The sequence below is a fragment of the Scyliorhinus torazame genome, chromosome 2, assembly GCF_047496885.1.
Source record: "Scyliorhinus torazame isolate Kashiwa2021f chromosome 2, sScyTor2.1, whole genome shotgun sequence".
Classification (NCBI taxonomy): Eukaryota; Metazoa; Chordata; class Chondrichthyes; order Carcharhiniformes; family Scyliorhinidae; genus Scyliorhinus; species Scyliorhinus torazame.
The window spans coordinates 97,934,558-97,961,648 of NC_092708.1; the positions used below are offsets into that span (position 1 = coordinate 97,934,558).

The following is a 27,091-nucleotide window of genomic DNA, read 5'->3' on the forward strand; positions in this document are numbered from 1 at the left end:
CCCAGCATGCGTTTCATAAATCCGGCATCATCCCAATTCAGGGCATATACGTTCACCAGTACCACCCGCACCCCCTGCAACCCACCACTCACCATCACATATCAACCTCCATTATCCACTACAATATTCAGCGCCTCGAACGACACCCGCTTCCCCACTAGTAACCCCTCTGTTCTTCGCATCCAGCCCTGAATGAAAGACCTGCCCTACCCATCCCTTTCTCAGCCTAACCTGATCTGCCACCTTCAGATGTGTCTCCTGGAGCATAACGACGTCTGCCTTCAGTACCTCTAAGTGCGCGAACACTCGGGCCCTCTTGACCGGCCCGTTCAGGCCTCTCACATTCCAAGTTATCAGCCGGATCGGGGGGCTACTCCCCCCCCCCGCTGACTAGCTGACTAGCAATCTCCTTTTCTAGGCCAGCCCGCACCCTCCAGTCCCCCAGGCGGCGGACCCCCACCCCGACTACCTCTCCTACTTCCAGCTCCCCTTTGGCCAATGCAGCAGCAACCCAGTTCCCCCCCTCCCCCCCGCGAGATCCTCATCTAGCCATTTTGCTCCCCCATGACACTCCCGTAAGTCAGCTGACTCCTGCTGACCCCGGCCCCTCCCGCCATTCCATCGACCCCCCAGTGTGAGAATCCCCCCACCCCTTGGCTGTCAGTGTGCGCTCCTCTCCAGCACCGCCCTTCCCCCCCCAGCCCCGCCCCCATCCTTCCCTAACGCGGGAAAAAGCCCGCCTTTCCTGAGCTGGCCCCGCCCCTCTGGCGCAGCTCCTTTTTGCGGCCTTACCCCAACTCCCCATCCCCGGGCGTCCGCTCCCCCTCTTCCTCCATGGGGCCCTGCCCCTCCAACACCGACACCCACACTCTCCCACAGCCCCCACATTAAATCCATTCACCCATCTGCACCCAGCGCTCAAACAAAAAGAACATTCCCCAAACGCAGTAAACACAGTAAACATCCCACACGACAAACCCTCAATTTGAGTCCAACTTTTCAGTCTGTATAAAGTCCCACGCCTCATCAGGCGTCTCACAATAGTGGTGCCGATCTTGGAACGTGACCCACAATCGTGCTGGCTGCAGCATCCCGAACTTTACCCCCTTCCGATGGAGCACCGCCTTAGCCCGGTTGAAACCAGCCCTCTTCTTAGCCACCTCCGCACTCCAGTCCTGGTAAATTCTGATCTCCGTGTTCTCCCACCTGCTGCTCCGCTCTTTTTTGGCCCATCTCAGGACACACTCCCTGTCCATAAAGCGGTGGAACCTCAGCACTACAGCCCTTGGTGGCTCGTTGGTTTTGGGTCTCCTTGCCAGGACCCAATGAGCCCCATCCAGCTCCAGGGGCCTCGGGAAAGCTCCCGCGCCCATCAGCGAATTGAGCATCGTGATCATATATGCCCCGGCATCGGGCCCCTCCACTCCTTCAGGGAGACCCAGAATCCGAAGATTCTTCCTCCTAGACCTATTCTCCAGGTCCTCGAATGTTTCCACCCACCTCTTGTGCAGCGCCTCATGCGCCTCCACCTTCACCGCCAGGCCCAAGATCTCGTTCTTGTTCTCCAAGGCTTTTTGCCGCACCTCCCGGATCGCAGCCCCTTGGGTCTTCTGGGACTCCACAAGCTTCTCAATCGCTGCCTTCATTGGCGCCAGCATTTCTGTCCTCAGCTCCTCAAAGCAGCGTTTAAGATACTCCTGCTGCTCCTGCGACCACTGCGCCCACGCTGCTTGGTCTCCACCCGCCGCCATCTTGCCTTTCCTCCCTCGCACTTTTCGCTGCACCAGGACCACTTTTTTAACCGCTCCACTCCTGGTCCAATCCATATAATGTCGGGGGAACCTTGCTGTCACCTTCCCACAACCTTCCGTTGAACAATTGCCGTTGGGGCCCCATGAAGAGCCCAAAAGTCCGTTCCCGGCGGGAGCTGTCGAACGTGCGACCTACCTAGGCATAGCCGCAACCGGAAGTCGTAGCTCTACCCTCTCAACCAACGGGTCCGCCTTGTGGAGTCGAACGTGTCTACGGAGGAGAACGGGTCCAGGGGCTGCCAGCCATGTCAGGAGCGAAACCCCGGAGATGGACATCCTAGGGAAGGCAAATAGATGTCCATGGGGGGTTTCATTAGTCGGGGTGCACAGGAGCGACCGAACGGAGTGAAGTGCGTTGGGGAGGACCTTCTGCCAGCGGGAGGCCAGGAGATTTCTGGGCCGTGGGGCCAGCTGGACGGCCCTCCAGACCGTCCCATTCTCCCTCTCCACCTGCCCGTTTCCTTTGGGGTTGTAGCTGGTCGTCCTGCTTGAGACAATGCCCCTGTTGAGCGGGTACTGGCGCAGCTCATTGCTCATGAATGAGGATCCCCGGTCACTGGACGTAGGCGGGGAAGTCGAACAGAGCGAAGATGCTGTTGAGGGCTTTAATGACAGTGGCAGACGTCATGCCGGGCATGGGATGGCAAAGGGGAATCGGGAATATTCATCGACCAGACTGAGAAAGTACGTGCTGCGGTCGGTGGAGAGGAGGGGCCTTTTGAAGTCCATGCTGAGGCGTTCAAAGGGGCAGGAGGCCTTCACCAGGCGCGCACGGTCTAGCCGGTAGAAGTGCGGTTTACACTCCGCGCAGACCTGGTAGTCTCCGGTGATCGCCCTGACTTCCTCGATGAAGTAGGGCAGGTTGCGGGCCTTTATGAAATGGTAAAAACGTGTGACCCCTGGGTGACAGAGGTTGTGTGCAGGGTCCGGAGTCGGTCCACTTGTGCGCTGGCACATGTACCTCGGGATAGGGCATCGGGGGGCTTGTTGAGCTTACCGGGGCGATACAAAATCTCGTAATTGTAGGTGGGAGAGCTCAATCCTCCACCTCAAGATTTTATCGTTTTTGATCTTACCCCGCTGTGTGTTGTTAAACATGAAGGCAACCGACCGTTGATCAGTGAGGAGAGTGAATCTTTTGCCGGCCAGGTAATGCCTCCCATGGCGCACAGCTTCCACGATGGCTTGGGCCTCTTTTTTGACAGAGGAGTGCCGAATTTCGGAGGCATGGAGGGTGCGTGAAAAGAATGCCACGGGCCTGCCTGCCTGGTTGAGGGTGGCGGCCCTAGCAATGTCTGATGCATCGCTCTCGACTTGGAAGGGGAGCGCCTTGTCGACCGCGTGCATCGCGGCCTTGGCGATGTCGGCCTTGATATGGTTAAAGGCCTGGTGAGCCTCGGCCGTCAGAGGAAAAACAGTGGATTGAATGAGTGGGCGGGCCTTGTCCGCATAGTTTGGGACCCACTGGGCGTAATATGAAAAGAACCCCAGGCAACGTTTGAGGGCCTTGGGGCAGTGGGGGAGGGGGAGTTCCATGACGGGGTGCATGCGATCGGGGTCGGGCCCCAGAACTCCATTCTGGACCACATAGCCGAGGATGGCTAAGCGGTTCGTGCTGAACACGCACTTCTCCTTGTTATACGTGAGGTTGAGGAGAGTGGCGGTGTGGAGAAATTTGGCAAGGTTGGCGTCATGGTCCTGCTGGTCGTGGCCACAGATGGTGACGTTATCCAGGTACGGTAAAGTGGCCCGCAGCCCGTACCGGTCAACCATTTGGTCCATCTCCCGTTGGAAGACCGAGACCCCATTGGTGACGCCAAAGGGAACCCTAAGAAAGTGGTAAAGGTGGCCGTCTGCCTCGAATGCAGTTTATGGATGGTCCGCTTTGCGGATGGGGAGCTGATGGTAGGCCGATTTCAGGTCTACTGTCGAGAAGACCCGGTACTGTGCAATCTGATTGACCATATCAGATATGCGTGGGAGGGGTACGCGTTGAGCTGCGTGTACCAATTGATAGTCTGACTGCAGTCAACGACCATTCTGTTTTTCTCCCCATTTTTGACCACTACCACTTGGGCTCTCCAGGGGCTGTTGCTAGCTTCGATGATGCCTTCCCGAAGCAGCCGCTGGACTTCAGAAGGTCCTGTCCTGGGCGCTGAACCGTCTGCTCCTGGTGGCGACGGGTTTGCAATCCGGGGTTAGGTTTGCAAAAAGGGAAGGTGGGTTGATCTTAAGGGTTGCGAGGTCGCACACAGTAAGGGATGGTAATGGCCCGCCGAATTTCAGGGTTAGGTTCTGAAGGTTGCACTGGAAGTCCAGGCCGAGTAGCAAGGCAGCGCAGAGGTTGGGGAGGATGTAGAGGCAGAAGCCGCTGAACTCCACGCCCTGGACAGTGAGAGTGGCGATGCAGTAACCCCGGATCGCCACGGAGTGGGACCCGGAGGCCAAGGAGATTCTCTGGTTAGCGGGGTGTACCGCGAGGGAGCAGCGCCTTACCGTATCGGGGTGACTGAAGCTCTGTGCTCCTGGAGTCCAGCAGGCAGGAGATCTCGTGCCCGTTGACCTTCACTTTAGTTGAAGCAGTTGCGAGGTTGAGTGGTTGTGTGTCAATCGTGGCCGAGGCGAGACGTAGCTGGTCGTTGGAGGTTGCAGGCGATGAGTGGCCAGATGAGGTGGGCCCTGAGTCGGGTAAGATGGCGGCGCCCACGGGCCGCACGTGTCATGGGGGAAGCAAGATAGCGTCGCCCGTTGGTCCTGGGAGGAACAAGATAGTGGCCCGCACGTGTTGCGAGTTGGGCAAGATGGCGGCGTCCACTGGCCGCATCTCGTCCTAGGAGGGGAAGATGGCGGCGCCCACTGGATGCACGTGAGGGGTACCGGGACAATAGCGGCGATTGAGCGAGCCTAGCACACTGCAGCGAAATGTCCCTTCTTGCCACAGGCCTTGCAGAGGGCGCTCCACGCCGGGCAGCGCTGTCGGGGGTGTTTTGACTGCCCACAGAAGTAGCATTTGGGCCCCCCGGGGTTGGTTGTCTGCCGCGCGGCACAGGCACGGGATTGGTTGAGGGTGGTCGCTGATGGGGTCCACGATGGGGCGGCCGTCTGCGGAGTCCATGATGCACAGGGGGGGTGGGCCGCGCGGTCGGGGGCATAGGCCTGAATGTTGCGTGATGCGACCGTAAGTGAAAGCGCTAGTTTTGTGGTCGCCGTGAGGTTGAGCGTGACCTTCTCTAAGAGGCGCTGGCAGATGTAGTCAGACCCTATGCCCGTAACAAATGCGTCTCTCATTAGCAAATTTGATTGTTCCGTGGCCGAAACGGCCTGACAGTCACAGTCTCTAACTCGGGGGAGCAGGGCGCGCCAGAAATCTTCCACCAACTCACCGGGAAGTTGACGCCGTGTGGAGAGGAGGTGCCGGGCGTAGAGTGTGTTAGTCCGCTGAGCGTATTTTCCTTCTATAGCGCCATGGCCTCTGCGTAGGTCGGCACGCCCTGGACAAGTGGAAAGACGTTGGGGCTCAGCCGCGTGTAAAGGACCTGGAGCTTCTGTGCTTCTGGAATTTCGTCTGGCGCAGCCCGATGTACGCTTCAAAACAGGCTAGCCAATGATCAAAGTCCTTTTTGGCGTTGTCTGCTTGCGGATGCAGCTGCAGGCGATCCAGCTTGATGCGGAGGTCCACCTTCTGAAAAACTCATTGTAATAAATTGATGCACGGTCAATTACACAAAGACGAGAGTAGGATGTAATCGAGGCTTTATTACACTGAGATGTGTGGCCTCCTACAGCAGCTGTCGAAATGGCTGCTGTACTGGAAGCACACATATTTATACTCCGCCTACTGGGCGGAACCAGCAGGCAGGGATCTACCCCCGTACCTGGAGTACAGGGGCCTTACCGTAAAGCACCTATATCAACATCCTATATATACAATATATACATCAGTGGTGACTACCACAGTACATACAACAACATGTAGTGAAAAGATAAAGCTACATACAGCTACATACTCTCCTACCAACCCCCTACCCTCAGTACAAGACCAGTCCTCAATCCCATTTCTCAATTCTGCCGTAGCCCTTCTGCCTTCACAAACATCTCCGCTTCCACCGTCTCAAAATAAAAGTCTTTGGATTTGTAGATCACCCTCAACTTAGCCGGATACACTATGCCGCACGGCACCTTGCTGTTATACAGTGCCGTCTTCACTCGGCGAAGGACGCCCACCTCCTCGCCAACTCCACTGTAAATTCCTGGTATATGCGTATACCAACTCCAGCCCACTGCACCTCCCGCTTCTGCTTTGGCCAGCGCAGGACCTTCTCCTTCACGCGGTACCTACGGGAACAGCCATCACTCTTGGCGACTCACTCGCCTTTGGTATAGGCTCCACGACCTGTGAGCCCGATCCAGTTTGTATCGAGTGGGATCTTCCCCCTCCCCCAATAACTCCGCCAACATCGTGGCAAAATACTCAGTCGGCCTCGGGCCTTCCACCCTTTCGGGCAGACCCACGATCCTCAGATTCTGCCGCCTGGATCTGTTTTGCAGGTCTTCCATTTTGGCTCGCAGACCGTTGTTGGTCTCTGTCACCCTCCGCAGCTCCTTCCCCATCGAGGTGAGTTGGTCACTGTGTTGCGCTAAAGGCTCTTCCACTTCCTTCAGTGTCTCACCCTGCTTCCGCACTTCAGCCGCTGCACTCGATACCGCTGCCCTCACCGGGGCAATCGCCTCCTCCACCAGCACTTTCAATACCGCCCCCATCTCCTTCCTCATCGCTTCCATGTGTTTTGTGAACTGCCTTTCGAGTTCCACTGCCATCGCCTCGGTCATCCTTTCTGCCGTGAGCAGTGCGGCCTCACCCGCCGCCCCAGCCTCCGCCTTCCTTCCAGTTTCTGAGCCAACCTTTCCACCCACCGGTGGACCTTCATTAGCCCCCTATTTCACAGCCGTTTTTCTTTGAGATTTGGACGTCTCTCTTCTCTGTGCCTTCTTACCCTTGTTCATCAAAAGTTGCTCCTGGGACGGGGCATCAAAACTCCGAAAAATCAATTTTTGGGCGGGGGCCCTCCAACATGCATCTTCCTTCTACCCGCCGCCACCTGAAGTCCGTAATTTTTTTAAAAATCTGCAATATTCACTTGTCAATATTTTTTAGTGACTGGGATAATTGCATATGTAAAATTGTTGCACCATATTTGGACCAGAGCAAACAAACATCTGATGAGATTTGCGTAGCTAAATGTTTGCAAATGGACAAATGGGTTCAGAAAAGCACAGTAATGTGTTATTTTGTTATTTTCATTATGACATTGAATTAAACTTTTTTTTTAAAAAATTATTTACAGAATGGCCAATGGAAAGTTAAAGACTGTGAGGAAACTATATGGAGCATCTGTAAGAAGCCAGGAAAAGTGGAACAAAAGCAACCAGGAAAGGATAAAGGCTGTCCTGGGGTGAGATATCTATTCCTGGGAATACAACCTGGATTTATTTTAATATTTCAGCCATTATTGTATGGAAATTGTTATTGGTTTCAGATGGAACATCTGTATTATAAGAGAGTAGCAGAACAGTACTATCAAGGTTTCGCACACTAAGGGGCTGGTTTAGCACACTGGGCTAAATCGCTGGCTTTGGAAGCAGACCGAGGCAGGCCAGCAGCATGGTTCGATTCCCGTGTCAGCCTCCCTGAACAGGCGTCGGAATGTGGCGACTAGGTGCTTTTCACAGTAACTTCATTGAAGCCTACTTGTGACAATAAGCGATTTTCATTTTGTTTCATTTCAAGAGGCTGATTTACTGCAGGATTCCTACTTGTTTCTGGCATACCATCAAATAACAGGAAGTGGCTTATTTGTGCTGCAATATTAAAGGCATAAGAGTAGTTAAGCTTATTCTTTTTGGCATCATGCTGTGGATTTTCCCGTACTCAACAGTGAGGGTTGCTATTGTTGCAAGGTAAAACTAACAAAAGGAGGTCTTGTGGTGCAGTGGGTAGAATCCGTGCCTCTGAGCCAGAAGCTTGGGTTCAAATCCCACTCGAGGACTTGATAGTCAAGGAATGTACATTTGTAATGTGGCCAAATCCTTCGAACATAAGTCATTGGCCGGTGGTAACAATGGGAAAGATTCCTAGTCAGCCGAGCGATGGAAGGAAATTGAAGGGTCAACCATCACTATTCATAGTTCCAGGCTATAACATGCACGTAAAATTATATGTTGACACAGCAACTCTGAATCCTTGGTGAGGGAGCTAATTGGCTCAGGTGGCTGGAACAAATTGGTGTCAATGGTACAAGGTTCGATCCCCATTCTGGCTGGGGTGGATTTGGGATCTCCCTTCATGCCCCGTCTGTGGTGGAGATCTTGCTTGGCCTGTGGGTCATCAGACTTTCCTTCATTCAGAGAACTCAAGAAGATGAATAAGAAAACTGACAGCAATGTATGGCACCTGCACATTGCAGTTAAACAGGGAAATTTAGAAATTGTTGTCACTGATACCCTGCTCCTCCATTGTTACAGTCTTTGCCAATAGGATCTGTGCAGCAATCAGTGTTATGATGTGAACCTGGGCTAATTATCCACTATTCTCCCTCTTAAAATGGCAGAAAAAGTTAAGACTTGTTCAATTGGGAGTAACTTAATTTTAGTGGTGTACTAAGTAATAATGGTGATGGTGCTGAACTACCTTTCTGGCCCTGAAAAAATATTTTGAAGAGTGTGGAGCCTGGTTCCCTAATGAGAAAATCAACACTCTATTTTTTCAGTAGTTTTACTGTTTCGTTCTTTTATGTATTTCCCATAATCCCACGTTTATGTCCCAAACTTAGTTTGGCTTTTTGTACAATGTCTTAAACATACTGTTTTTTACTTCCTACATTGCTTCCTGTGCGTGTCAGACAAGATTCTTGAACCTGGTATGTTCAGTAGCTTCACTACTGTTTCTCCTCTTACAGATGCCACACATCCCCTGTGTAGAGGAAGCCAAATTTAAACATGCTGGAGAGAGAGGAAGTCTCTGCTGACAACCTCTCTAAAAGTCTGTGGTCAGTTGTACACAAGGTTAATGGAAAAAGCCAATCCTTTACTGTTCACAGCAAAGTCAGAGCCAATAAATAGTTAAGCGAAGAGTGTATCATATTCCATAGCTGATGTGCAGTGTTGTGAACCTCACAACACAAAATCAGCATTGCTGCAGGAGTGAGTCTTTGGCAAGTTAGATTAATTTATAAATGTTGTGCAGATTTTGAGCTGCATACTGTAGGTATTGGATGCAGTTATTGTTAACTGTTAATAATACTTCAGCTATTATTATTGCTGTTGACAGAGGAAAGCCACCTATATCAAGAAAGTTGCACCTATTATATCCAATGGTAAGCGGTGTAGCATCAAGGCCCACAGTCCTCCAGGATCTACTGGTACAGACACAGCTACTTGAGGTGACAGAGCAATATTGTCTTGTCAGGAAGCCATGCAGATCAGATTGCTCATATTCTGTGCACACTGCTGGTGGTTGTTGGCATTATCATTTTGCGCTGCCAGTGTTGTTCACCAATGTATGAAAAGTCCATCATTCTGTCGGGTCAATAATATAATCAGTTTTCCACTGACATAATGAGGCAACATATTTCTGTATTTCAGCTAAGGCTTTCCCAGAGGTCACTGATTGCACCCATTTTTCAGCTTTCCCACCCCCCCCCCCTTCCCGCCCCCCCCCCCCCCCCCCCCCCCCCCCCCCCCCCGATCACATTGCTGTGTTCCATGGGAGTTGTAAGGAATTATTGTGTTACTGTCCAGTTGGTTTGCAATCATCATCACAGAATAATGAAGATAAGCTCCCACCTTCTCACCATTCCTTCTAACAATCACTTGTGCCTTCCTTATTAGGAGGTGAAGAAATCAAGGGAGGTAGCTTTTCGGAAATCCATTTCCTTACCACACCTCCTTAAATCTGCAAAACCATGGGTCACCAAATGCACTTTATTACACTCTAAAAGTTAAAGCAATGGCCAGTTAACTCCTGATTAATGCAACAATAGTAATTGCCTTTTGCAGAACACTATTGCAGCAGGGTTTTCATATACTATTTTCATTAATTATCTATAAACAATAAATTTATATTTGTTGAAAGGGAAATCTTAATTCCCATCCAAATGTTGCACATACATTCATTAATTGGGGGCTGGTTTAACACAGTGGGCTAAACAGCTGGCTTGTAATGCAAAACAATGCCAGCAGTGCGGGTTCAATTCCCGTACCGGCCTCCCCAAACAGGCGCCGGAATGTGGCGACTAGGGGCTTTTCACAGTAACTTCATTGAAGCCTATTTGTGACAATAAGCGATTATTATTATTACTACTCATAGAAGCATAGAAATTACAGTGCAGAAGGATGCCATTCGGCCCATCGATTCTGCACCGGCCCCTGGAAAGAGCACCCTACCGAAGCACACACCTCCACCCTATCCCCGTAACCCAGCAACCCCACCTATCCTTTTTGGACACCTAAGGGCAATTTAGCATGACCAATCCAACTAACCTGCACATCTTTGGATTGTGGGAGGAAACCGGAGCACGCAGAGGAAACCCACGTAGACATGGGGAGAAAATGCAGACTCTGCATTGTGACCCAAGCCAGGAATCGAACAGGGGACCCTGGAGCTGTGAAGCAACAATGCTAACCACTATGCTGCCATGCCGCCCATATTGCACCCATTTTTTTCAGGCATTAAACTAGTGCAAGACATACCAATTTATCAGTGGATCCCCTGATATGCACAAGCTTTGGTCTCACTGCTATATACATGAAGCCCACATTTTATGTATCCTAAGGCTAGGTATTAGACCACAGGAATATGTAAATTAAGAGAAAAAAATGGGAGAAAACAACTTCCTGTTCCTACTGGCCCTACAGCAACTCCAAAATCATTTGATAGCCCTTTCCCTGTCAACTCTCTCTTGATTGCCTTCCCCCGACAATTCCAGGCTGCCTCTCCCATAGTGCCCTCCCCTCACATTGCCTTCTCCTAGCTCCTGATCAGTTCTGTGCACAATAATTAGAGAACGTTTTCCCATGTGTTTATATTGGAAACTAAAGATTCTTACATTTTTCAGGACTGGAAAAGATATGAAGAATCCTGCTATAAGATTGACAATCACCTCCAAACCTATGAGGAAGTTTCAAAAAAATATTATTGTTCACTTGCTACCATTGAAAACAGGTAAAAAAATATATGATTCTTACATCAATTTCTGTTCATGGATGGAGAGAATCAGTTCAGTTTTTTTCAGTCTCAACAACCTATGGAATTTACATCCCTTTCGTAACACCCCCTCCAATTCCTTGCTGATCTTTGATTAGCAAGGGAATATAATTCAAATTCTGAAGAGCTGTGCCTTTCTGTTGTTACAAATGCAAAGTTTTATAAGATTGTTCTGTTTTGGCGCTGCTTCTTGATTTAGGGTAAAATGAAGGAATGACAATTATCATGTGACCTGCTCTGAATCACATTCACAACAAGCTTGCGTGTCCAGGCTCTTGATGATTAAATGGGGCCCAGGTTGTTTTACTGGAAATAAGGTGCAAGATATTCACACCTTCAAAAAATGGCCAGGGCTGTTGATGCTGATGGTGAATAGACTGCTAGTCTCCAAATCCCAGGGAGGTGCTAGGAATGTCAGGTTTTGTAAACAGTTTAACTTTAAACTGTCTATTTTATCTCAAGGTGGAATGAAGTTGGGAGTCTAGAGGATAGCTAATTAGCATTTCTTCCTGGATACAAGGTCTGTGTGATTCGCATTCCATGCAGGTGGGCTTTGAGAGGGGAAGGGTCCATAGTAAGCAATTGTAGGATGAGGTTTTGGGTTTTCCTAAAAATATCATTTTACCTCATAGTCAGCCTATAAGAATTATAAAAAGTGAGAGAGAGTGCCGAGAGATGGAAGCATTATATCTCCATTGTTCATTATACAGGAAACAGGTGGGAGCCTACACACAGATTGAACAGACCAGGTCCGTAAGGGTTCAAATGAAGCCTGGAAGATTCACCTAACTTTGGGTTGAGATGCATCCCTCAATGTGAAAGCCAGCTTTCAGAGTAGAGGTTTTCCTGTGGGGGAAGGAGCTGAGAATAGTTGTGGACACTGATAATGCAGTGTTCATTTAAGGGTCAGTGTAAAGAATAAACATGGTGGGGAATTTCTGGTCATTGCAAAAGTTTAATGGGGATCTTTCCTGTAGTTTAGCGTATAAGTTGCCTACAGAAATAGTGTTTAGTCTGAGCTGATTTTAGTTTGTTTGTTCCAGTAAAAGTCTTAATTTGAAACGTTGTGTGATCATTTCAGTCATTCACTGGAAGTTTGAACTTCTTCTTAAGAGTTGTCAGTCTCTGTAGATAGCGTAACAACATCTCTTCTAGCTCCTTCCCAGAATCCATTCATCAAGAACAGAGGTTTACAAGCCCTTTTTTGAGCTCCACCTTTATAAGAAACTGAGCAAATCTTAGAAATTAATGTCCCACATGTGCAATCTCATCCAATAGGTTTACATATCAAATATTTGTGACTGACCCGGCCCCTCCCTAGTGGAAAATTTAATTCTTCCCCTCTCAGCCTTTCTCTCTCATTCTTGCTCGCTTTTGCTCACTGAATGCAGCGACAGTTACTGATGTATCAGATGGGAGTTCAGATGAAAGGTCACAACCTGAATTGTAACTCTTTTCTCGCATCACGGTTGCTGCAGGAGCTGCTGATTATTTCGCGTATTTTCTGTTCCTATTTCAGATTTCCAGTATCCATAGTATTTTGGTTTTGGAAAGCAATACATTGATTTGATCAGTAAAATAATTATCTTTTTGCACTTTTAAAAGCTTGATATAAGGCTAATTAAGTAGTTGCCGGTGTTTCATAAAGTTCTATAATAATTTAGAAATACAGGGGCGCTGGTGCGGCGGGACGGAGAATTCGCCCAATGTATCTCGATGTGACTCGTATTTGAAATACTACTCTTTAAAACCATGTAATAGTATTTTTTTCTTCCTGGTATGATTCTGAAATGTTTTGGCAGAACTCTTACTGGATTGGTCCAGAGTACAGCTGATGCATGGGATCACTGTGGCAAAAAAAAAATACATGGTTGCTTTAGTTTTTCTTTTTGTCCAATTAAAAATCGACAGTGCAAAATGTTTTCCAGCAAGGTGGGACTCTTCAAAGTTTTTATTTCAGATGCAGTTTTTTGGCATCAAAGTATTGAAATTATATTTTCCTGGTGCCTTTCAGAAAAATTTTAAATTTGCATTTCTCAACGTTTGTTGTTACTATTATGTGACTTAGGTTTTGGGGTTTTCTGCAGCTTCTAATGGAAAAGCAAGCAGATGTGGGAACTACATCTCGGGACATAAGAAGGCACCTCCGGCACTGCCTTTTGCTCATTTCTAGTTAAGAGCGCCACTGGCGAAACACCCACGGTTGGGCCAATGCTTGCTGTTGCAGTGATCCAGGTTTGGCAGCACCTTGACCTTCTAGATGCACCGCAGCCTCTTGCTGCTCAGGTCCCTGGCCACATGCCACCCAACACTGGGTCTTCCTTCTCATTTGGTTGAGAGCCATTACCAAGGCAGGGACAAAAACAGAAAATATTGGGCAATGTCAGCAGCTCTGACAGCATCTGCCGAGGGAGAAGGAAGCTAATGTTTTGATCTGGATGACTTTGTCAGAGCAACAGAGAACCGAAAATGGGGTCAGATTTATACTGTAGTGGGGTGGAGGGCATGGAGCGGTGGGGCTGGTTAGGGGGCCAGCGATAGGTGGAGATTGACAAAGATGTCGAGAACAGCAGGAAAATGAATGTAAATGGGTCGATTAAGGCTAAGAAGGGTGCTGATAGTGGCATATAAAGAGATTAGAATGTGTGAATGGCAGAACAAAGGGCAACTAGTGTGTCAAAGAGCAACTAGGAACAATTGGCCCAAGTGGAGTGGGGGAGGGGGAACAATGGTGAGGGAAAAACAGATCAATGGAAGGAATGAAAATAAATTGACAGAAATAAACATGGGGTGAAGGGGGAGGCGAGAGTTCACAATCTGAAGTTGTTGAACTTCATATTAAGTCCAGAAGGCTGTAATGTGCCTAATTGGAAGATAAGGTGTTATTCCTCCATTGCAGCAGGCCAAGGACAGGATGTGAGCAGGATAGTGAGTTGTCCGATATTTTCTGTTTTTGTTTCAGATTCCAGCATCCGCAGTAATTTGATTTTACTAAGGCAGGGTTGTCTGCAGACTGCATCATCAATGTGTCAGTACATTTGTGAACAAATTGAAGTGATACATATAGTGAACATGTTCTTTACAAGTTTCCCTCAAAGTCAGCAGGCCACTGCTAAGCCCTTCACCTTTTGAGGGCATTACCAGTGCGGTGGACAACCGGGAGCCAATGGATGTGGTATATCTGGATTTCCAGAAAGCTTTTGACAAGGTGCCACACAAAAGGTTGCTACGTAAGATAAAGATGTATGGCGTTAACGGTAATGTAATAGTATGGAGTGGGGATTAATGGGTGTTTCTCTGGTTTGCAATCAGTAGCTAGTGGTGTCCCTCAGGGATCAGTGTTGGGCCCACAAAGGTTCACAATTTACATAGATGATTTGGAATTGGGGACCAAGGGCAATGTATCCAAGTTTGCAGACGACACTAAGATGAGTGGTAAGCAAAAAGTGCAGAGGATACTGGAAGTCTGCAGAGGGATTTGGATAGGTTAAGTGAATGGGTTAGGGTCTGGCAGATAGAATACAACGTTGAGAAATGTGAGGTTGTCCATTTTGGTAGGAATAACAGCAAAAAGGATTATTATTTAAAGATAAAATATTAAAACATTCTGCTGTGTAGAGGGACCTGGGTGTGCTAGTGCATGAGTCGCAAAAAGTTGGTTTACAGGTGCAACATGTGATTAAGAAGGCGAATGGTGTTTTGTCCTTCATTGTTAGAGGGATGGAAGTTAAGACTAGGGAGGTTATGCTGCAACTGTATAAGGTGTTAGTGAGGCCACATCTGGAGTATTGTGTTCAGTTTTGATCACCTTACCTGAGAAAGGATGTACTGGCGCTGGAGGGTGTGCAGAGGAGATTCACTAGGTTAATCCCAGAGTTGAGGGGATTGGAGTACGAGGAGAGGTTGAGTAGACTGGGACTGTACTCGTTGGAATTTAGAAGGAAGAGGGGTGATCTTATAGAAACATATAAAATTATGAAGGGAATAGATAGGATAGATGCGGGCAGGTCGTTTCCACTGGCGGGTGAAAGCAGAACTAGGGGGCATAGCCTCAAAATAAGGGGAAGTAGATTTAGGACTGAGTTTAGGAGGAACTTCTTCACCCAAAGGATTGTGAATCTATGGAATTCCCTGCCCAGTGAAGCAGTTGAAGCTCCTTCATTAAATGTTTTCAAGATAAAGATAAATAGTTTTTTGGAGAATAAAAGAATAAAGGGTTATGGTGTTCGGGCCGGGAAGAGGAGCTGAGTCCACAAAAGATCAGCCGTGATCTCATTGAATGGCGGAGCAGGCTCAAAGTGCCAGATGGCCTATTCCTGGTCCTAGTTCTTATGTTCTTATGGTCTTATGTTCTAACCAGGCTCCCATGCCCCCAGCCCTATCCCCATAACCACACTTAACCTGCATATCCCTGGACATTAAGGGACAATTTAGCATGGCCAATCCACCAAACCTGCACATCTTTGGACTGTGGGAGGAAACCGGAGCACCTGGAGGAAACCCACGCAAACATGGGGAGAATGTGCAAACTCCACACAGTCAGCCAAGGCTGGAATTGAACCCGAGCCCCTGGTGCTGTGAGGCAGCAGTGCTAACCACTGTGCCACCGTGTTGCCTTTCAGAAAGCAAAGTACTGTACACACCGCTGTCAGCATCAACAGGGCCAAGGTGGAGATGGTTAGCAGCTTCAAATTCCTCAGGATACACATCTCAAAAACTCTGTCCTGGTCCACCCATGTCAATGCTACCACCAAGAAAGCACAACAGCGCCTATATTTCCTCAGGAATCTAAGAAAATTTGGCATGTTCACATTAACTCTTACCAACTTTACAGATGCATCATAGAAAGCATCCTATCTGGCTGCATCACAGCCTGGATGGCAACTGCTCGGCCCAAGACCGCAAGAAACGTCGTCGTGAACACAGCCCAGTCCATCACACGAACCTGCCTCCCATCCATTGACTCCATCTACACCTCCCGCTGCCTGGTGAAAGCGGGCAGCATAATCAAAGACCCCTCCCACCCGGCTGACTCACTCTTCCAACTTCTTCCATTGGGCAGGAGATACAAAAGTCTGAGAACATGCATGAACAGACTCAAAAAGAGCTTCTTCCCCACTGTTACCAAACTCCTATATGACCCTCCTATGGAGTGACCTCATTAACATTACACCCCTGTATGCTTCAACCGATGCCGGTGTTACCTATTTACATTGTGTACCTTTGTGTTGCCCTATTATGTATTTTCTTTTATTTCCTTTTCTTTTCATGTACTTAATGATCTGTTGAGCTGCTTGCAGAAAAATGCTTTTCACTGTACCTTGGTACAAGTGACAATAAACAAATCCAAATCCTCTGTCACCCTTAAACTTCCTATTACCCTGGGCCCTATCATGATCCATCTCCACAGGCCTTCTCAGAACCGACACCCATTTCCATCCTCTTGCCCACCCTGACGCTGCCCCCTCTCGTTACCCAAGTTACCTGTTTAATCCCCCTCGATGAGACCTTCACCTACCAGACTGCCAACCTGGACCTGCCATCCTATCCCATCCCATTCCTGACAGTGACTGTTCCCTCCTATTACCAGTACACTGAGTTCCTCTCCAGGATCCCACCATCGACACCACTGGCGCTACGCTCAAAGACATCCCCAACCCCACCTTTCCCAGACATGGTTCCCCCACTTTCCTACTAAATCTGCCTCCCCTTCTGGTCAGTGCCTTACCGATTGACGGATAATAGAAATTCCCCGCCCCTACCGGGGGAGTTTGTACTCTGCAAGGTTCATGGGGAAGATAATCATCCCCACCCCATAGGCCCCGTACAGGCTACTACATGGCCCTTTTGCCATGCTCAGCCTCTTCTGTGCCCCTTCAAACTCCATCTTTTCACAGAAGCTTCCAGCTGACCCTGCCACCATTGAGCTGGTTTTATTCCAGACAGTTGCTGAAGTCCAGCCTCCTCTCAGTAAATGAAAGAAAACAAACTGGGAACAGGCTCTTAATCAGCCCACAGCGATGCTAGATACCTCATTAGGAGCAGGACTGTTCAATAGCCTGCTCCTATCTCCTCCTCATAAAAATGGCAGGGGGCAAAAATGGGAGGCAGGAATCCAGGCCATGTTCCTCAGTGGAACTCTCCCGACCATTCCTGCCTCACCGGATTTGGAAATGCGGCCCTAATTTCCATTAAAGAATGGGTACATTAGAGCGGTGTATTTCTTTCCCACATTTAGAAACAAACATTTTACTACCAAATGTATCGAAAACATGTGTACCGTTGTATTTTCATAAGCCAACCGATCAAATTGTGAGAAATAAAAGGCCCTGTACAAATTAAGCTGTTCATCACAGTAATGCCAATTTGATCTACCCTAATCACTTCTTCATTATTTATCTCATTAACATGTGCCTGAATTAACAAACTAATGGTTGTTTTTTGTTGCTTGTGGAATTACAGAATTTATGATGGGTACATACATTCTTGGTGCCCAGATAAGTCCTAAATTAGGAAAGACAAATTGTGCATGTTAATTCTGAGGTTACAAGTTACACCATAATGTCTGCGTGTATTGTATTTTATGAAATTCTGCCATCAATGTGAAGAACCTGTCAGTATTGGTCAGACTTTGAAGTGCATTGGAGGTCAGCACAGCAGAAATGTGAATAAATGTTGTGCCAATCCCTACGGCCATCACAGTCATGATGAAAAACTGGTTGTTTCTCTACTTCATTTTGTAGTTTTACCATTTCCATAGGTTTGAACAAGCCTTCGTCAACAATCTGATCAGTAATTTCGCTGGAGAAGAAAACAAGCATTTCTGGATTGGTCTTCAGGATAGGAACCACACAGACGAATATACCTGGTTAACAACAAATTATAGGAATGTACCAGTTTCCTTCACAAATTGGAATAAAAATCAACCAGGTAGATTAAAAACACACTATTTTCAAAATATATTAATTTATTATTTACTTTTAACCATAATTATTTTGCGTCTCTTGTAAGTTTATGTTTTACTATTTAAGAGGGAAGAATAAATTCAGGATTTGGAACTTTTATTTGAATTTTCTAGTAGGTGAGAAAATAACATTTGGATAGTTGTTTCATATCTTCTGCGGATTGCCGCCTTTGCTTTACAGCTCATTCAGGTGGCTGCGTTGCATTGGCAAGAGGAAAATCTCGTAACCTTTGGGAAGTTAAAGATTGTAAAACCTTCAAAGCGATGTCTTTGTGTGAGCAAAAAGCTACATCTGCTGCCCGATCAGAATCCTTTCCCGATCAGACTATAAAGGGTAGATCGAAATGTCATTTTGGATGGGAATCGAGGTCGGATCTCCGGCACTGCTTCAAGGTGAAAGGATTTACTTTCAAATCAACTATCGGTAAAAGATAAGCAAATATGTTTCCTTTTCACGTTTTGCTTTCACCTTCGCTATTCTCCGTTGTAGAAGGTTTAGCTTGGTACATAGCACTGAAATTTAATTCTGATCTTGATAGAGCGCGAATAATGAAATAATATAACAATTTGTTATAAATCAAATTGTAATCCTCACAGATTATTTCACATCCATCAGCCTGTGAGCATTTTATGATTGGTAGCCAACTAAAGTAGCTTACAGTAAATGTAATATTCTACTATATTATTCATTTTCATGAATAAAAAATAATTATAAAATCCTCTTGTGGTGAATGTATTCACCATAATGCATGACACTGTAACCATTGTATCCACCTAATGTAACCTATGACCTGGAAGTGGTGATACGAGCTGCTTCCAGGTACTGTACTGTAACCCCGGTGACCGGGACTATATATAACCCATCTGCACAACTGACTCTGGCTAGGCAGGTTCACGACTAATAAAGCCTTATGTTCACTTGCTTTCTCGGCCTTGTGGTGAATTGAAGATATATCAATTTATTAGTTATCAACAGCAGCATGGAAGCCGCTCAGGCTCGAACTCGACGCCCGCGCGTCCGAAGCCAAGGAAATATTTGAACATTGGCTTTGATGCTTCGAGGCCTACATCGACTCCTCCACAACGGCTCCCTCGGAGACTCTCAAACTGCGACTCCTCCATGGTCGGGTGAGCCATCGAATCTCGGTAATGATTGAGAAAGCGGCCACATACGAGGAGGCGGTCACAACCCTCAAGGCGCACTTCGTGAAGCCCGTAAATGAGGTGTTCGCTAGACACCTCCTCACTACTCGCCGTCAACGCGACGGAGAATCGCTGGACGAGTATCTGGAAACCCTGACTCTACTCGCGAGGAACTGCAGCTATCGAGATGTGACGGCGGAGGAGCATATGAACTCACAGATCCAGGACACCTATGTGGTGGGGGTCCGCTCGAACTATATCAGGCAGCGCCATCTGGAAAACGGGACCTCCGACCTGCAGCACACGGTAAAGCTAGCTACCTCGCTAGAGATGGCCGACGAGAACCTTAGCGCGTTCCCCGCGGGCCCGGCGAACCCCTCGCGGACACTATCGTCGCGGCCCCCGTCGAACCCGCCTACGTCGCCGGCCTGCGCCGCTCGTCTGCCAGCCCAGCCCGGAAAACCGCAATGCTACTTCTGCGGCCAGGGCCAACATCCCCGGCAGCGTTGCCCATCCCGCTCAGCGACGTGCAGCGACTGCGGGGAAAAGGGGCACTATGCGAGAGTCTGTCTGGGCCGACCTAAGGCCCAGAAATCGAAAACGCACCAGGCCCGACCTATGGACTCGCAGGCCCACAGAACCCACAATGTGGCTGCATGCCTGCCCGGTACGCCCCTTCCAGATACGTCATCGGCAGCGTGCGAATCGTGGGGGCCGCCATCTTGGCCGCTGACCCCAACACCAGCCGACACGTGCGACTCATGGGAGCCGCCACCTTTGGCCGCTGGCCCCAGCACCGACCGACGCGTGCGACCGATGGGGATGGCCATCTTGGTCGCCATCTTCAATCCCGTCCGACACATGGGGGCCGCCATCTTGTGACTCCACCAACCACGCAGGCTATCCGCAGCTGGGCGTGGTGACCCTCGACCAGTCGCAGCCGAAACCGCTAAAGAACTCCATGATGGTCGTCCGGGTCAACAGGCACGAGACCGCCTGCCTCTTCGACTCCGGGAGCACGGAGAGCTTTTTCCACCACGACACGGTAAGGCGCTGCTCCCTCCACACCTACCCCGCCTCACAAACAATCTCCCTTGCCTCCGGGTCTCATTCAGTCCAGATCCGGGGATACTGTATCGCCAATCTCGCGATGCAGGGCGTGGAGTATACCCGCTTTAAGCTCTACGTCCTCCCCCCACCTCTGCGCCCCCCTACTGCTCGGATTGGATTTTCAGTGTAATCACCGAAGCCTGACCCTACAGTTCGGCGGACTCTTGCCCCCCCCCCCCTCACAGTATGCAGCTTCGCAACCCTCAAGGTCTCCACCCCTTCACTCTTTGTGGATCTCACTCCTGACTGTAAGCCCATTACCACCAGGAGCAGGCGGTACAGCTCGCTAGACATGGTATTTATCAAGTCGGAGGTCCAACAACTGTTGAGTGAAGGGATCATAGAGGCCAGCAACAGCCCCTGGAGAGCGCAAGTGGTGGTCATCCGGACCGGGGAAAAGAACCGGATGGTGGTGGACTACAGCCAGACAATTAACCGGTTCACGCAACTGGATGCGTACCCCCTGCCCCGCATAGCGGAGATGGTCAACCAGATCGCGCAGTACCGTGTGTTCTCCACGGTCGATTTGAAGTCGGCCTACCACCAGCTCCCAATCCGCCCGGAAGAGCACCACTACACTGCCTTTGAAGCAGCCGGCCGATTCTTCCACTTCCTCAGAGTTCCCTTCGGCATCACTAATGGGGTCTCGGTCTTTCGGAGAACGATGGACCGAATGGTGGACCAGTACAGTTTGCGGGCGACATACCCGTACCTGGACAATGTGACCATCAGCGGGCATGATCAGCAGGACCATGACGCCAACCTTCAGAGGTTCCTCATGGCCGCCCAATCCCTCAATCTTACATACAACAAAGAAAAGTGTGTCTTCCGTACTACCCGACTGGTCATCCTCGGCCACGTCATGGAGAACGGAGTCCTAGGGCCCGACCCCGACTGTATGCGCCCCCTCACAGAACTCCCCCCTCCCCACAGCCTCAATACCCTAAAACGATGCCTAGAGCTGTTCTCCTACTACGCCCAGTGGGTCCCCAACTACGCGGACAAAGCCCGCCAACTTATTCAGACCATCAGTTTCCCCCTGACGGATGAAGCCCACTCAAGGCCAACATCACCAAGGCCGCAATGCATGCCACCCTCAACCAGGCGGGCAGGCCAGTAGCATTCTTCTCTAGGACCCTCCACGCTTCCGAAATCCGACACTCATCAGTCGAGATGAGTGTCCTTCCCCGGAGCCACATGAGGAGCCATAAGACCGACCCGCTGGTCGAGAGGGTCCAGCTGCTCCATGCCAACCCCCAGTACGCCTACATCGCGCACCAGGACGGACGGCAAGATATGGTCTCCCTATGAGACCTTGCACCAGCTGGTTCCCCTGCCAATGCACCACCCCCCGCTACCCGCCCCCACCCCCAGCGCCCCGTACGCCCCCCGGGTCTCCTGTACTGTCCCGCGCCGACACTGCTGCCACCCACCCCCCTGATTACCCCCACACCCCGACTCGCCGGACTGAGGCTCCAGCTCCAGACACAATGCCCCTGGAGTCACTACCTGCAACAACCGTGCCCGCCGCACCGCCAGAGCTGAGGAGGTTGAAGAGAACGATCCGGCCTCCAGAGAGACTGAATATGTAATGACCCCACGTCATCCTCGCTGGTCTTGATTTTTTAACAGGGGGTGAATGTGGTGAATGTATTCCCCATAATGCATGACACTGTAACCATTGTATCCACCTAATGTTACCTATGACCTGGAACTGGTGATACGAGCTGCTTCCAGGTACTGTAACCCCAGTGGGCTCCGCCTCTGGCTCCGCCCTCACCGGGGCTATATATAACCCGGCCACCTGCGGGTGTCACTCATCTGCACAACCGACTCTGGCTAGGCAAGTTCACGACTAATAAAGCCTTATGTTCACTCGCTCTCTCGGCCTCGTGGTGAATTGAAGGTATATCACCTCTGTATTAGGAAACTAAGTTTAATTTGGCTATATTTGTACAATTAATTTTATTAGGTTTCTTCTGCCATGGTGCTTCAAGTTATCAGAGGGAATTGATGAAGGGTATCTTCAGCAAACTCTAGGGGTGGGGGAGGAAGGATGGGGAAGGGCAATTGAGGAAAAGAAAAGAAAACGGATAGTAAGTGGAAAGAAGAAAAAGAAGGGGGGAGATGAGCAGCAATGGAGAAGAGGATGGATAGGGAATTTGGGAACTGCCACAATGCAGGAGAATACTAAGTGACATCTTCTTAGGGACATTGTGGGATAGGCAATAAATGTGGGTTTGCCAGCATCCCCCACATCTTGAAGATAAAGTCAGCCACAAAGGCATCCATTGCAGTTTTGTGGCAAGACTAAAGTTGTGGCATGTCTGACAATGGTCTGTGATCTTTTTTTGTGTCCAATTTCTGTTCAAAGATATTTCATCATGAGAAAGTGTTAAAGAAGAGAACTTGGGAAGAAGCAGAAGAATTCTGTCAAGCATTTGGAGCCCATCTTGCAAGTTTCAGTCACTACAGTGAGGAAGTTTTTCTGAATGAAATTTTGGGATGGATGTTTGCCAGGTAAACATGAAGTGTTATTTTTGAATGAAATATAGAAATTCAGTTATTCTTTATTAGATTTTTTTGTCAGTCAGAACATAATTTATATTTGGTTCAGGCAGCATCTGTTCAGAGAGTATCGGAGTTGATGTTTTTCATTGACGACCTTTAGACAGTTCTGCCAAAAGTTAATTGACCTGAAATGTTGTCTCTCATTTTCAGTCCACAGATGCTGCCTGACCTTCTGAGCATGCCCAGCATTATCTGTTCTTATTTCCAGCATCTGCTGTATTTTGCTTTTGGACAACTTTGCATTTAATCATTTCATTTGCATATATGAGAGAGAGTTGCATTTTATGAATTTCGCAAAATTGATAGTTGTGGAATTTCCTTTAACGAACTACACCACAACTCATGCTAATTCAGTGATAAAATTAATTTACAAATAATTGTCTCTCCATAAAGGCTTAACTCTAAACTGATTTGTGAAAGAGGACTATTGCAACTTTAGTTGACAGAACAGTTTTAATTTGTGGTAATTAAATTTTCTTTAGGTAATTATTTTTGATAACGGATACCCTGTTATTTGAAAGAAGAATTATGGATTCTTCCTTATTCAGTTTTCACCCACATAATGATTATTGAGCTTGATTTGGCGAGAATCCCTGCGTCATGATTCTCTTTGCCGGGATCTCGACTTCCAATTTTCAAACCCCCTCGCAGGTGGAGTAATGTGAAATATGCCACAAGAGCCCAGAGCCTCATTTTAATACATTAGCATGTCATTAGTGAGCACTAGCCCCGGAACTTGCCCCCCCCCCCCCCCCCCACCACCACCACCACCACCACCACCACCATTGAATATTCAGCATTTACCCGAGTCACAATGGTGCCATTTACATCAGGTTTATCTAAACATGTATATGGCGACCTCACCTTTGAGCGATTTTGGATGTGATCTCTCAGTCAGCCAATACCCTCCAGGCTGTTTAAATGCTCAGAGTGCACTGGAGAGAATGCAGGGGATACTGATAAATTCAACTTGGGGCTGGGGGTGGGGTTCAGTCGGTGCACCCTTTGCTTTAAGGGGGTCTGAAGACTGGCATGTAGGCATCGTTTTCCATGTGCTCCTTGCTGGGCCCGTGTTCAAATCAGCACCAAGGGAGTGCCCTTCCTTAGTGGGAGCTGGAAAGTGTGTGGCGGGAGGAGAATACAGAGGGTCAGCAACTGGGGCTCACTGTGAGGGTGGGGTCCATGAAAGGCCAGACTGTAAGGGCAAAGTCGGAGACTCAGGAAGTGTGTTGCATCCCTGCACCATGAGGCATGAAGACCCTCTCACTAGGGGGAGGATGACTGCAGTGTTTGTTTTTTTCATAAATTTAAGAGTGCCCAATTATTTCATTTTACTTCATTTTTTTCCAATTAAGAGGTAATTTAGCATGGACAATCCACCTACCCAGCACATCTGTGGGTTGTGGGGGTGAGACCCAGGTAGACATGGGGTGAATGTGCAAACACCACACAGGCAGTGACCTGGGGCCGGGATTGAACCCGTGTCCTCAGCGCCGTGAGGCTGCAGTGCCATGCCATCCACCGACTGCAATGTAAGTTGAACCCCATACTCAGGCGGCACTGTATGGACAAAGGCATTCAGCTGCATGGAAGTTCAAATCCACTTTTCAGTGGAGTTTCATTGCGAAAAATTAGTGTTGGGGGGATGGGTGTGATTGATGGAAGGTTTGGCGACTCTGCATCCCTTGAGACCCAGGATAATGAGGGTGCCCTCTAGGGATATGCTTGTCATGCTAATTTCAGGCTTCACTTGAACCAGCTATGCCTCGTCTGCCACAAGAGGCAGTCAGTGGTAGCCTGAAATACTACCACATCATTCCTTGACTAATCTATTGTGCCAATAAAATCTGCAGAGTTAAACATCAGTGCCACTGATTGGAGTCAAGTTCTTTAACCCTTTGGAAGTGTTGGCTCCAAGAACTGAACTCCAATGCTCATGCAAGCAGTAACATTACACAGATGACTAATGTGTACCACTATGCAAGTCGTAATGCTGATGTCTGTCATCACGCACCCCGTTCGAGTTCATGATGGGGTGATGATTCATGAATGAAAAATGGCCGTACGATCTATCATGGTTATACTAAATCATATCAGTCTTTAGCCATCTATCTACACCCCTATGTAATCCTAATTGGTTTGGGTTAGAATCAAATAAGTTTGATTTGACGGTGAGCTGTCTGTCTTTAATGTGCAATATTAACTTGAAATGTTTCATAAATGAATTCTTATATGTGTTATGGAATGCGATTTGGTGCCGTTATCGCAAGCGGCTTAAACTGGATTCTTGCTGACTTGACTGTTAGGACAATGGCTCCTTTAGGTTGGTGTACCATTGCTATGCTGTTGTCATGGAGCTGCCCTGTCCTTGGACTGCTTAGTGGCATATTATCTAGCAAATGTATTTGTTAGCTGAATAAGAATGCTGTTTTAATCTATAATGAATTATGCTGTTTCTGTGTTGTTTTGAAATGAATTATGCTGAATATGTGTTTTGAAATGACCTGAGGTTGAGTGAGTTTTAAAATGGGTATTTAATAGACTAGGGGCTTAATGCTAAATAGCTATCTTTTACCTATCATTTTTACCTATTTTACCTAGCAGGTGTGTTGGAAAATAGCTAGCTTCTACAGTCCCCTATTTGTCATTTATATAAATGACATAGACGACTATGTGGATGGTAGGATCAGTAAGTTTGCGGATGACACAGATTGGCTGGGTGGTTAACAGTGAGGTTGAATGTCTTGGGTTACAGGAAAATATAGATGGGATGGTCAAATGGGCAGCAAAATGGCAGATGGAATTTAACTCTGAAAAGTGTGAAGTGATGCCCTTCGGAAGGAGTATTGTGACAAGGAAGTATTCGATGAATGGGATGTTCTGAGGAACAAAGGAACCTTGGAGTATTTGTCCATAGACGTCTGAAGGCAGAAGGGCAGGTAAATAGGGTGATGAAAAAGGCATATGGTACACTTGCCTTTATCAATCGAAGCATAGATTACAAAAGCAAGGGAGTCATGTTGGAGTTATATAGAACATTGGTGAGCCCACAGCTGGTGTACAGTGTGCAATTCTGGTCGCTACATTATGTGATTGCACTGGAGAGAGTGCAGAGGCGATTCATTAGGATGTTGCCTGGGATGGAACACTTAAGTTATGAAGAGAGGTTGGATAGGCTTGGGTTGTTTTCGCTGGAGCGGAGAAGATTGAGGGGTGACCTGATCAAGATGTACAAGATTATGAGGAGCCTGGATAGGGAGCAGCTGTTATCCTTAGTTGAAGGGTCGGTTACGAGGAGACACAAGTTCAAGGTCGGGAGCAGGAGGTTCAGGGGAGATTTGAGGAAAATCCTCTTTACCGAGAGGATGGTGACGGTCTGGAATGCACTGTCTGGGAGGGTGGTGGAGGTGGGTTGCCTCACATCCTTTAAAAAGTACCTGAATGAGCACTTGGCACATCCTAACATTCAAGGCCATGTGCTGGCAAATGGGGTCAGGTCAGGTGTTTTTCATGCATCGGTGCAGACTCGATGGGCCGAAGGGCTTCTTCTGTGCTGCATTATTCTATGATTCTGTCTCGGCTGATTTCTTGGAACCAGCCTTATTTTAATATCTTTAGTGGTCTCCCAGCAGAGGAGGGTGGGAATTAATTGCTGTGGGCATGAGAAATATGCAACAACATAACTTGCCTCCAGAAGAAAATTATTTACTTTGAAAAGAAAATGAGGTAGACGTCAATTGGCCTTCTATCAATAGTACTCCCATCAGACTATTTAAATCACTGCCAAATGCCATAGCAACATTGTATGCCAGGACATATGTTGCCCTGGTAAAAATGTTAGGAACTAAATGATATAATTGCAAAAATCTGCTTCATAATCCTTACATTTTAGGAATATAACATTTAGTTTAGAGATTGGAACTTTTCAATGTACAGGTAAGTTCAATGGTAAACAAAATTAAGGTAATTAGCAATCAAAGGTTGGGGCCATGTTGACTTTGTGGTCAAAGCTAGAAAGATAAGATCATAAACAGCAGAGCTTTGCTTTAAGGTTTGTAATCGTGCTTGTTGTGGAGGTAGCATTGTACGTCTTTGTTGGAAATTGGATTTATTCATAGTGTTCCCCAGAATCAAGGGGCTGGATTTTACCCCTCCCCACTGGTGTATTTGAAGGCAGGGAGTTTGTGAACTAAAGCTGGTGACCTTTCCACTGCCTTCCACCCCAACCTG

The 27,091-nt window shown here is 48.1% G+C and overlaps 1 protein-coding gene across 1 annotated transcript in view; it reads left to right on the forward strand.

Annotated features, from left to right (window-relative positions):
• pla2r1 (phospholipase A2 receptor 1) overlaps positions 1-27,091 on the forward strand; it is a 211,650-nt gene that overhangs the window by 97,368 nt on the left and 87,191 nt on the right. Inside the window, exons 9-13 of the mRNA XM_072474555.1 lie at positions 7,157-7,264; positions 10,925-11,031; positions 17,834-18,003; positions 18,219-18,430; positions 22,665-22,810. Coding sequence (XP_072330656.1) covers positions 7,157-7,264; positions 10,925-11,031; positions 17,834-18,003; positions 18,219-18,430; positions 22,665-22,810 — 743 coding nt within the window. The remainder of the gene's footprint in view (positions 1-7,156; positions 7,265-10,924; positions 11,032-17,833; positions 18,004-18,218; positions 18,431-22,664; positions 22,811-27,091) is intronic.